Consider the following 12,210-nt stretch of genomic DNA (forward strand, 5'->3'; position numbering starts at 1 on the left):
CTTTCATTACACTGTGACCTATCAACTCGAAAAAAAGGAAAGAAAACAACAAACAATTGTAACCATGAGATTGGAATGTTGGGAATAGTAGTTTTTATCTATCAGCAACGCTAATGCGCTGCAACTTTCTTAAACTGGGTGCACTACAGCTGGACAGTCAAGTAAACTCAATAAATCAATACTTAAAATGCGTGTCATGCTTAATCATGTAGAGATTTCAGTTACATTCCAACTTTATTCGTCAGGAATATTTTGTAGGTCACAGTCTTACGTGAGTAAACGTGTTTGAAAAACTTCACATCCCATTAAGCATCACCCGGAGCATTGCATTGTGGTACTTGCAGGAAATTAACCCGTGCCTCGTCCCGATTGACTTAGGTCTGCATCTACGGCGTTGTCTCTTGTATTGCAAGTTAATGGCGTCATAAAAACTACAACTCCCAAGAAATACGAAACAGACCTCTTGCGTATGATTACAGTTAGGTACGTATTTCGTAGGTCGCAGTTCTAGCAGCAGGCATATCGTCAAATGGTAAGGGGAAGAAGTTCTTAATAATTCTAACAAAATGGATGTGTTATGCTTATGCACTTCAGCTGTAATTGAAACTGATAAATATGTCCCACGCGTATTCTTTTGGTCGAAGTGTATTACTGTATTTTTGTAACAACACAGCTGATTGTCATTGAGTTTGTTTCCTGTGGTAACATGTATGGTTGAGGATACTAAGTTACGCAGCAAACCACCAGTCAGTTCATCAGTAAAACAGTGTTAATTGAAGGTATGTGCAGACAGTGACGTAAGATAAATCCTATTTAGTTTTTGTTATGAAGGCTGTGTGATCTGTGTGTCATGGTTACACTGCGCCATGGAATCTACAAACTGCTACTCCCGTAATTTGCATGTCTATACTTTAGCTCATTTCCATGTTTCTTACTTTTTAGAAACGGATTTGACTGATAGCTGGTCTCTTGACACGGTCAAATTTGTGTCACGATGGCTGATGACGGTAAACCTATCCACGAGTTAAGGTTTGACGCCGCAGTCAAAGTGATACAGAGTTTACCTCCGAACGGTGAGTGTCGGCTCAGCAGGGCTGTCTAAGCCTATTAACCTACATCCAGGGTACTGTGTCTGGAAAAAATTGGTCAATAACTGTTGGATGTTGTGTATATTGTCCAGTATGCATACAGACTCCGTCACTTTCAACTCGATATACATGTCTTAATTAACCCCAGTGAACAGATAAAACAGTTAAAACAGGTAATGTTGCACTAAAAAGCTGTAGATGAGCGTCAAGCAAGATTAGTTTATATTAGGTTTTACAGAGCCCAACCATGGCAACAGCTTTTAGTTTACTGTGGGAATGATGCTGGGAAAGTGGTTGCTAATAAAGGAAAATAACAAATCATCCCTATATGCATCAACAAGGATTCTACACTTGTCTGTACGCAGCAAGAGCTGTTATGAATTTTAAGAACTCATTTGGCTAGCATCAGAATACTCGAAGTTTGGTGTCACCAGTTTAGAGAGGCTGATAATATTAACTGAGCTATTTTTGTGTGTGTGTGTGTGTGTATGTGTAAGAAATGTACTCTGTGTGTGATAGTATTATATTACAAGTGAATGCAAACTTTGTGTTGTTTGTTGTTTTGTGTCTGTAAATATTCTCCTTTCAGGTTCTTTTCAACCGTCCAATGAAATGATGCTGAAGTTTTACAGTTACTACAAGCAAGCCACACAAGGCCCCTGTAGTATCCCTCGGCCAGGTTTTTGGGACCCTGTAGGCAAAGTCAAATGGTGTGTAACCGGCTGAGGCTAGAAAGATGTTTTGATTTGGAGTATAGTACATTGTAAAACAGAAATGAATATTATTTATTTAAAGTTTAACATCTTACATCTTCCCCAAACTTAAGAGTCCATAGTGTGTTTGATACAATGTTGTATGTTACCTTTGACCTACTGGGAGTTAAGTTGTTGGGATGAAAGGTCAATGTGAAAGCAGATTACTTATTATTGTGGGAATTCATGATAGAATTTGAAGGGTGCTGCCTAGAAATTATTTTTCCCTTTGCTCAAAGTTCCTGTGGCAATTACTGACCATGTGGATATCGTTGTGAATATCTAAACGTTGTAACACCATGACCTTAAACACAGATGCCTTACTTGCTGTCTGACCTAAAAGTTACACTGGCTGTTTAATTGTCCTTTGAACTCTGTAGCCATTTGGGTTTTTCTTTTTCTAACTTTTAAGCACTATTCCTGTGGAGGACTGCTCAAACCCTCTTACAACAAAACCAAGTACCCTTTAAAGAAACCTACTGTTAACAAGTTTCCCCTCATGATACAGTTGCTAAAACACCAAACAGTGCAGCAATAATAAAAAACTAAATCCATGTTTTTGTTTCCTTAATTTAGGGATGCATGGAATGCACTGGGAAACATGCCTAAAGAAGAGGCAATGACTGCATATGTTGATGAACTGAAGCTGGTAACTAAAATTCACAGTTTCAGTAATAAATACAATTTGCTAATGCATTAAGCTGAACAGATGAGATGTAATGGCTTGCAGATTTAATGAGTGGTTCTTAATCCGCAGATTCTTGAAAGTATGCCAGTGACAGATGAAGTAGAGGAGCTCCTTCGGGTCCTGGGGCCATTCTATGAGCTAGTGGATGAGAAGAAGAAAATCACACAGGTTTCAGATTTAACAACAGGTAATTTGCCGACATGCACGACAAGTTTTCAGCATATAGGTCTGAAAAACATCATGTGTTGTCAAACAGCACATCTAGAATACTTCTTTGCCTAGTCCTTTTTAGTAGTAAAAATGTGCTCTGGATGAATGTGAAGGTACTTGTTGTTGGTGGACTAACAGTGATACTGCAGTTACATCTCGCTGAAAGAATCACTTGTGGAGGTTGCCAGTGTGATTTCCAGTTACGTGGCATCCTTGAGTTGTTAATGCATTGACTCTCCCTCTGGTTTATGCTCAGCCCGATTGGAAAAATTTGCTAGGCAACTTGAAGGCAAGTGCACAGCAATGTACTCACCTTAGAACATTCCTTGTGCTGTTTGTTGTGCGGTAGATCTGTAAGGCTTTTGAAAATGTCTATGGCTTTTCTGTCTTAGCTTTTCTGAAATTAGTTAAATCCTAGTTAATGATACTGCTTGCTATATTAGTAGTGAGTTGTGAAAACTGGAACCACTTAGGCGTAACAAATCAACCCAGTTAAACATGGCCTTTCCTCTCAAAATATAGCATGAAGGTGACAGAAAATTAATAGACTATGTCTGTGGACACTGTCCCTAGGTTTTGGGAGTGTGATGAACGCAACTTCGAAAAGTGTCACGAAAAGCATTATCAGGAATATGACTATGAATGGAACCTTAGAAAGCCATCCCAATAAAGTGGAGTCTTCACAACATAAAATCAAAGAACAGGAGGATGAAGGTGAGGATGAGGATGACGAAGAAGATGATGACGATGATGACGACGACGACGATGATGACGAAGAAGAGGAAGAGGAACAGGTAGAGAGTAAAGAAGTGAGAAAAGGTACAAAAGTGAAATGCACTGGAGCAGCATAGAAGAAAACAGTAAAATATGCATAGAACTCTAAAAGTGTATTTTTTTTCCCCCCAGTACTGCAACCCAAGAAAACAGTCATGGATGGAAAACCTAAAGAGCCAGTGTATAATGGCAGTGTTGGGCACAGTGTTTCTTCCCTGACCAATGGAGCACATGCCTCTAAATCTTTCTTGAATGGCATGAACTCTGGAGAAGTGCCTCAAAGCACAACTATGCCTGAGGAGATCCAAGAGCTAAATGGTCATATCAGCGGTGAGAAATAAACAAAAACATTGGTTTCCTTACGTGTATTTGAATGGATAATGATTAACGAAGCTGTTTGCACTGAGACTACTGGCTCATAATTTGAATTGTTTGTGTTGGTCAGTTAAAAGCCTACATGTGTTGTCTTGTTCATTGTAATTAGATCTTTAGTGGTTTTGCAATTTCCAATTTGGCATTTAGCAGACGCTTTTAGCCAAAGCAACTTAAAATATGTAAATCAGTCACGATGTACAAATTCGCATCAAATACAGATAACTTTCCGTTTGTTCTTAAAGTTTGTGTCTTAAAGTCGAATTACGACACTGGACAGCAGTGGTTTATATTTTACCAGATCTTCTGAATATGAGTGAATTTTTATCTTACTGTGCCTTCAAAGATTACAAAGATGTATCCAGTGCACAGCATGTAGCCAGTGACTCAGACAGTGAAGTGTACTGTGACTCTGTGGACCAGTTTGGCCTGGAGGAGGTAAGATATACACAAGCAGTGTCTCATCACAATTCACGCTACAAATATGGCCTTTTGGTCATTTCTGTCGCCATGAGTTGACGTCGCTAATGCTGTAATACTGTTTATTGTATTTGTACATTTCCGCATCTGACCCTAGGGCTCTGAGGTGCATGTAAACCACACCCTTGATGTGGGTGAAGAGAACTGCAGTGCATTGTCTTCTGTGGAGGAACGTGGTCTACAGGCAAAGGACTTTGACAATCCTCTGAGAAGTCAGGAGGGTGTTCAGCATGGAGGAGAGGATGGGAAGATGAGTGGCAGTACATCGCAGAGACAAAGGCTCAACACAGATAGATCTGACAGTTCCCTGGTCAGGAGAGGAAGAGGTATGGCCTGACTTCTAGTTCAGCATGAAAAATGATGTGTTCAGAATGGAGATGAATTTGCCAAGTGATTTTGTGTGTGATCCTATCAAAAGATTTTGAGAGTTTTGTGTATCAGGTTCCAGGTCCGCAACCTCTGGATCAGGGGCCCTGGAGCCTTTGCAGGGCAGTGGAGGTGATGGAGAACGCTGGGGATCAGAGAGAGCAGCAGCGGGGAACCTCAACGAGCAGATTGTTTTGGCCCTGACTAGACTGCAAGAGGACATGCAGAGTGTGCTAGAGAGGCTACACACGCTAGAGGCTCTAACAGCCTCTCAGGTTAGAAACTCTGCCAGACAAATGCTTTCAAAAATCAGCTGACTGGTGTTCTGTGTCTCTGCTATTTACCATAGTCATTGTTTTGTTCCCTCAGGCAAAGTCACTTGCCCTGCCATCAAATTACCTAACATCTGCAACAAATAAGACAAAAAAGGTACCTCTCTGCTTTATTTTGTGCTGTTCAATTTGCTTCCCAGACACCTGTCCGTTATTTGTTTGTTTTGAACTAATTTCAAGTTTTCAGGGCAGGAGATGTCCTTTGATACTCTATACAAAGGCCAAGCTCTCAGTTCATTGCTTCAGTGCTCTAGCACACAGCAGTGAAGACAAAATACTCAACATTTATTTATATATATATATATATATATATATATATATATATATATATATTTTTTTTTTTTTTTTTTTACACAGTTATAGTCTATCTGGTATGCATTTGTTGTTCAAAGGTTACAAACAGAATCATTTAATTTCTTATGGTTAGTAGATTATTTGCAGCGCTAGGGATCAGGTCTGCTACATGCGGTTCACTTTGTTATTGAACAGTATTTTGGAGTAATTTGGTGGAAATTCATAAATTCAGTTCTTCATTGTATTTTCTGTTTTTAGTTCTTATTTGATCATGTAGCGATGTTGCTAACTATTGGAACTACCAACAGAATTTTCCATTAAAAAAGAAAAGAGGGAAATTCGAGAGACAGTACAGTTATTACACGATTGTTTCCCTTTCATTAACATGTCAACTTAACCATCTTCTTGTTCTGCAATTGTGATTCATCATGGGCGAGGGGGCCTTGCTTGCTCATGTAGTACCCTGTAGCTTAGTAAACAATAATTTCAGAGTAGCTTCATTAACACTGAAAACAGTGGTATTGAGCTGTATTATTTTATATGTTGTGTTCATATTTTTTGGCAGAAGCCATCATGGTGGCCTTTTGATGTGTCCCCTGGCACTGTGGCCTTCGCTGTGATTTGGCCATTTGTAGTGCAGTGGCTTATTTGGCTATATGTTCAACGCAAGAGAAGGTAACTGTATTTCACAGTTCTTTGCTTATATTAATCTATATTGGGAAGCATGCATAATTGTGCTACTTATATGCATAGATAAAAGCAGTTTTGTGCCAGAATGACATTATAATCATATTTGGTTTTTGCCCTCCAGAAAAGTCAACTGAAATACCATTTGAAAAACCTGGCTACTAAAGACAAAGCGGAATACCACTTCATTTGGAAATGGGAAAAGGTTCCTCTCTGCTTGTGCCCTTTTCTCTCTAAATCTTGCTTTTGCACTACATAGATGGCACTAAGAATAGTGAGCGGCAGCCTATGAATTCAGTCCTTCACAGACAGATTAGTGAATGTATGAAATTGCATCTTAAAATCATGTAAGACTTTTATACTTTTTTAATAACGGTAGATACATCAGAGAGATATAACAACATTTGGCTTGAGTATTGGATGGAAATATCATAGAGCATTTACTAACTTCCAATATTTTGAATTATTTTGGGTTTTTCCACACTGAAATCCAAAGGGGCATTAAGATAATACTGATGTCATTTGTCCGGCATACAGATATAATGGCTACTTTGCTACCATTAACAGACTTCATCATGAGATGTAACTAGCTGCTTACTTATTGTAATTAAACTTACAGTAAGCTGAAGGATCATTTTAGAATACTACATTTAATTTAGGTATTACTATTGTTCAAATGGGGCAAACGTAGTCGGTTTTCAGCCTTTAATTCATTGTGGTTAGGGTTTATGTAGAGTGTTTTCTGGAAGTTTCATTGAGTTCGTGGTTCGTTTCGTGATAAGCGTTATTTAGTGTGACAAGGTTACCAAATGTTGTTATCTAATTTGAAGATTCGTCCCATAGTCATAAAATCTGTGTTGATAAGAGATCACTTGACCCACAAGTTGAAGGGTTATTCTGCAATGAAGAGCATTTTACTCTGAAAGGGTAAATCAGGTCCTGTAAACTGCAACAGTTGACCAAATACTGATACAAATGAAGGTTATTAGAGGAGCATCATAAGAATAACACTTGACGATGTCTCAAATTCACAATAAACAATATCGCACTTTATACATGAAAAAATTAAATGACTGTATGAAAACCATACTGTGTAGAAATTGTAGTTGGGATATAATGTACCCATATGAATAATGTCTATATCTCTCATAATTTACAATCATCATAATTTATTCAGAGGAAGCAGTGAAAGGCTTTGCAATGGCGATTTTAGGTAAAACAGAAAGATGTTTGATGAATATCAAGGTAAATTGGATGTTAAACTGTAAAATGGTTTTTTTTGGGGGGGGGGGGGGGGGGGGGGGGGGGCGTTGTTTGTTTTTTGTTACAGCAGCAGATCTTTTTATTTCCACACACTGTAAATTATTAATTATTGTTGATAACTGTAAATTAGAAATGTAAGAATATATTGTGACAATAACGTGCAATATTTTAATTGTACTATACTGTAATGTAGTATTTAAATCCATTTTGAATTCATATATTATATTACTTCTGGACTGGTAATAGAACTAATTTGTTGACTTAGAGCTAATGTTTTGTTTTTAAAAACTCTTATCTTTCTATGACAATGAAACTAAAACTACCTAAGCTTTTTACCCTCCCATGGGAAGTTCTGTGCATGTTCTTATTGCTAATCTGACGCACGAATAAAGTTTCCATAAACTTGCAGTTCAGTGTCTTTTCTTAAAAGAATCTATGGCATATCCTCAAATTCAAGGGATTTCTATCAATGTCTGCTCAACAGTTTCTTTTATACTCTGGCATAAGAGCGAGGGCACTAGCTGTAAGCCTGGAGGAGAGGGGCAGTGACTTGGCCACCACTGCTGACCTGCCAACTGGAGAGTGTTGTGGTTAAGGGTTGAAACATTTGAAGGGTTGAAAGTTGGGCACCACCTGATGACCCCTCCTCCTAGCCAAGGCTACATCAATTAGAGATGGGTGTAAAAAGGCATCGTAGATGTATTACAAACCTTGTTATTGTTCGGGGGCCACAAGATGAAAATGCCCATTCTGATTCCAACATAGGACTTTGATTTCACTAACTTGTTGTTTCATTTACTACACATTGTTGAAAAGTGAACGCTATATTCTGTAGTCGCCCCCACCGATTCAGGTGCGGGAGCTGGCGAGGAAAAAGCCTAATGTGGCAGTGGGTTTACCACCGCAGCCTTCAGTTTTAGTATGTAGTATGTGTTAATTTCCTCCATTAAAAAAACATTCGAAATTCGTTTCATTTACTACACGTTATTGAAAAGTGATCACCATATTCTGTAGTCGTCCCCACTGAGTCAGTGCAAATTACTGTTGTAAAATGTAATTCATGTTTCCCTAGCGAACTGCAGTAATGTTATCACATCAAGAATTGCGAACACAGTATTACTGGAATTTCAGGATTATTCCCCCCAACTCAAGGATATTTTTCTATACATTTTTACTATAAATAGTTTCTATTTCCAATGCAAGACAAAATCTTTTGATTTATAAAACCTTTTTTTCAGTTTCTGATTGTTCAATGCCCCCCAGTTAAAGGGGGGGGGGGGGGGTTCAGACAGTTCATAAAACTTAGTTTAGTTAAAAAAATAAAAATAAAGAGAGAGAGCGAGAGATACATGAAAAGTACACTACGAGGATGTGAAAATATATTTCATAATTAACTATAGGCCAACATTAAATCAATCTGATGCTTTGAAGGCACTAAAATTACATTGCCAATGAATATTTGGTTAGAAAATACAACATTTGCCCGATTTAACATAGCTTCAGGTATAAACCACGCCCACTTCTGGTCTACTATCTACAGATACAGAGGTAAATAATTTTGTTGGTTGAACATACAGAAACAGATACAGATAATGACGTATCTGTACACCTTGAATGTGTAATGCACATTACATTATGCAAATTACATTTATTACCAGAAAACACTGATTAAACTTGAATGACTCCAGCTTTTAATTATAATGTTCCATTTCCCTACATTGGTGCTATAAACTCAGCAGCTGAAGGGGTATTGTTTGAGTTGTCAAAATGACAATTCATCTGAGAATTACTACAAAGGACCGATTGATATGTTACAGTAATAAAAAGGATACAGAGTTTAAAAAACAGACATCATTCAATGATGTTAAACACATTGTAAATGTAAGAGACGAGCTGGAGGAGAAGTTATGGTGCAGAGTTGTAGGAGGTTCCGAAAGTCAGCACACTTAACACAAATTCTGGGCCCTCTTGCTGCTCTAAAAGAATGTCAGGATCAAAGGATTTAGCAGTTAAGTCAAACTGCAATGAATGATGGCTGCACTAACTGGCAGTGGTGGTTTTTCTTGTACTCCTACCTTGGCAGGCTTTTTCCAGTAAAGTGAACACTGTTTCCTCATACCAGACATAGAGAGCTGTTAAAGTTGGGCATATATCTCTTTACAGGAATCATTTCTGTTTGTTCTAATAGTGGTGTCCATGGTTTCAGTGGTTTTGTCCAGTTCTTAAAACTGTGAAGACAGTCCCCCTTTAGGACTGACATCCCTACCCGTGATCTCTCCCCTGATGTATGAGTGGTTGTGATCACAGCTATTTCATGTGCAATTTACAGTTTACAATTTGGTATTTCGCAGATGCTTTTAAACCAATGTGACTAACAGTTAGTCCATCAATCAGGTTTAGCTAACTACCTTATAGGCGGATCACAGTAGGAATGCAAATGAATTATTTTCAGTACCATGCTGCTGTATACAAATCTGCAAACAAAAACTGCAGCATAGAGACAAGGTTAGTATAGAAGTTTTTTTTTTTCCCTACATTTTATACCATAAAATATATAACATAAAAGAAAGGTCATACATTACAGGACAGGTGGATTCTGAAAAGGTGGGTTTTCAGTCTCCTGTGGAAGATGGTGAGTGATTCCACAGTTCTGATTGGGTAAGGAAGGTCATTCCATCACCGTGGAATGAGAGCAGAAAGAAGAGGTGGTTGAGTGGATCAGCTGCCAGGTTCCCGAAGTGAGGGGGCCACCAACTGCCCAGAGGAGGTTGAGTGGAGAGATCTGGTTGGAGTGTATGGCGTGATCGGAGACTGAAGGTAGGCTGGGGCAGAGCCTCTTGTGGCCTGGTAAGCCAGCACCAGTGCCTCAAACTGGATCCGGGCTGCTACCAGAAGCCAGTGAAGTGCAGTGAGTAGCAGAGTGATGTGATAGTGTTTTTGGAGGTTGAATACCAAGCATGCAGCAGCATTCTGAACCGGCTAAAGCAACTTGATAGCGCAGGCCAGTAAGCCAGCCAGTAAGGTGTGGCAGTAATCAAGGCAGGAGATGACAAGTGCTTGAACTAGGAGCTGGGTTGCTTGTTGGGTAAGGAAAGGGCGGATCCTCCTGATGTAGAGGGAGAATCTGCAGGACTGGATGACTGCCGCGATGTGGCTTGAGAAGTTTACCTGGTCATCCAGGGTCACACCGAGGTTTTTGGCCGACTGGGAGGGGGACACAGAACCCTCAATGGTGATTGGAGCGTCGATCGTTGGGGACCTCTTTGCTGGAAAAAAGAGTTTGAGATGGTTAGTGGTCATCCAGGAGGCAATGTCGGCTAGGCAGGCCGCAACGCGTGGTTAGACCTAAGAGTAGGAGAGGGAGAAAGAGAAGAATAACTGTGCTGTGTGTCATCTGCGTAGCAGTGGTAGGAAAGACTGTGGGCAGAGGTAACCATACCAAGTGATTTAGTGTAAAAATCACTTGCACAGGTTAAAAATGTATTGAGCTATTGTAGTCAAAACTAAGGCACTCTATTAATTCTTGTTTATTGCACACTGCTGATGTGAAACTCAAATTGGATTAAACTTCTGTGCCTTGCAGAGTTACCTACTCACATGGTTCACACAGTAACTGGACTGGCCTGTTTGGGGAACTACAAACTACATATTCATTTGATGATGCTATTACTGATGTGAAACTCAAATTGGATTAAACTTCTGTGCCTTGCAGGGTTACCTACTCACATGGTTCACACAGTAACTGGACTGGCCTGTTTGGGGAACTACAAACTACATATTAATTTGATGATGCTTTTACTTCACTTAGTTCAGTGGTGGAGAACAGTTCTGTCACGCCTATCTGAAACTGCAAGCCATTTACTGGAATTTGAAAGTGTCACATGTAGTCTGCATTGCTCCTTCTTGGCTTGGATCTCAACTCACTCAAGACTTCTGTTTGGTTTGTCAAAGGGGTCGGCTGTATTACAGACAGGGTCTCAATAGTCTATAGAACAGGACCCGGATTTTTTTAAACCACTCAACTGACTGAGAAGGGGCTTCACCTGTGATTTTGAATCAACCTTATAGAAACGGCATCTTTCATTGTTGAATCAACCAGTTTACTTCCGTTGGAGACATTAGCTGGTGATTTGACTCTAGGTAATTTACCAACCTGCATTACCAAACCTGTTTCTTGTGGTTTTAAAAATATACTAGGAGTCCTGAAGGAATGTATAAAGTAATGTATTCAACCTGAAATAGTCCTATGTAGTGCAGCAGATCAGGAGAGTTTTTGAAAATGTCCTCTGTTATAGATTTATTTGGGTTAGTGAAATGTTTTGTAAAGATTTGCTATGTTAGTAGCAAGATGCATGATTGCTATACCAGTGGAAACCCAGACCACGGAGACTTAGCAGCATACAAAACAAATCAGTAAGACACAGCTTTTCTTTTTAGATTACTGTGTGAAAGTGACATAAAACAAATGAGCTACCTGTATGGTCAGTGTCTTTAGGTTGTGGGAATCTGATGAGTGCAATCTTGAGAAGTGTCACATAAAAGATTATTAAGACTATGACCATTAATGGAAACATCAATAGCCATGCTGCTGAAGAAGGCTCTTCAGAGAATAAAATCAAAGAGCAGAGGGTTGCTAATCAGGATGAAGATGACGAAGACGGTAAGTGAAACCTTCTACAGCAACACTGAATACAAGCTGTAAAAAAAAAAGCTTCCATGAGTATCATCATTTATTGTAATTCAGTTGTAAATAGTTTCATTGTACATAAGGATACCACTTGGTAGTCTAGACATCAGTTTGTCTGTTCTGGCAGATATTTGATGTCTCAATGTCAAGGAAATTACAGCACTAGGATGAAAACTGTGTACGTTTCACCAGATCTCCTTAACATGCACCTGAGTAA

At 39.1% G+C, this 12,210-nt stretch overlaps 1 protein-coding gene and 1 pseudogene across 2 annotated transcripts; one reads left to right on the plus strand and one right to left on the minus strand.

Moving 5' to 3' along the window:
* Positions 1–490: 490 nt before the first annotated feature.
* Positions 491–7,317, plus strand: acbd5a (acyl-CoA binding domain containing 5a). Of its 2 annotated transcripts, none has more exons than XM_030768617.1 (13): positions 491–532; positions 943–1,073; positions 1,678–1,798; positions 2,417–2,489; positions 2,598–2,715; positions 3,312–3,557; positions 3,645–3,842; positions 4,231–4,322; positions 4,462–4,690; positions 4,806–5,005; positions 5,100–5,159; positions 5,922–6,031; positions 6,168–7,317. In XM_030768617.1, the coding sequence occupies exons 2-13, from the start codon at positions 995–997 to the stop codon at positions 6,178–6,180; spliced, it is 1,539 nt and encodes a 512-aa protein (XP_030624477.1). In that variant the 5' UTR covers positions 491–532; positions 943–994; the 3' UTR covers positions 6,181–7,317. The 2 variants fall into 2 exon arrangements, with proteins under 2 accessions (XP_030624477.1, XP_030624478.1); XM_030768618.1 differs by lacking the exon at positions 6,168–7,317 and adding an exon at positions 2,995–3,027 and having other exon boundaries at positions 5,922–6,035.
* Positions 7,318–9,877: 2,560 nt separating this feature from the next.
* Positions 9,878–10,645, minus strand: LOC115806717 (uncharacterized; annotated as a pseudogene).
* Between the last annotated feature and the right edge of the window lie 1,565 nt (positions 10,646–12,210).

Source organism: Chanos chanos, chromosome 3 (genome assembly GCF_902362185.1).
Source record: "Chanos chanos chromosome 3, fChaCha1.1, whole genome shotgun sequence".
NCBI classification, from domain to species: domain Eukaryota; kingdom Metazoa; phylum Chordata; class Actinopteri; order Gonorynchiformes; family Chanidae; genus Chanos; species Chanos chanos.

Coding starts and splice junctions, on each gene's coding strand:
- acbd5a (XM_030768618.1), top strand. CDS start 995: ATGGCTGATGACGGTAAACCTATCCACGAGTTAAGGTTTGACGCCGCA. Junction 3,028..3,311: donor ATTTGCTAGGCAACTTGAAG/GCAAGTGCACAG, acceptor CACTGTCCCTAG/GTTTTGGGAGTGTGATGAAC. Junction 3,843..4,230: donor GCTAAATGGTCATATCAGCG/GTGAGAAATAAA, acceptor GTGCCTTCAAAG/ATTACAAAGATGTATCCAGT.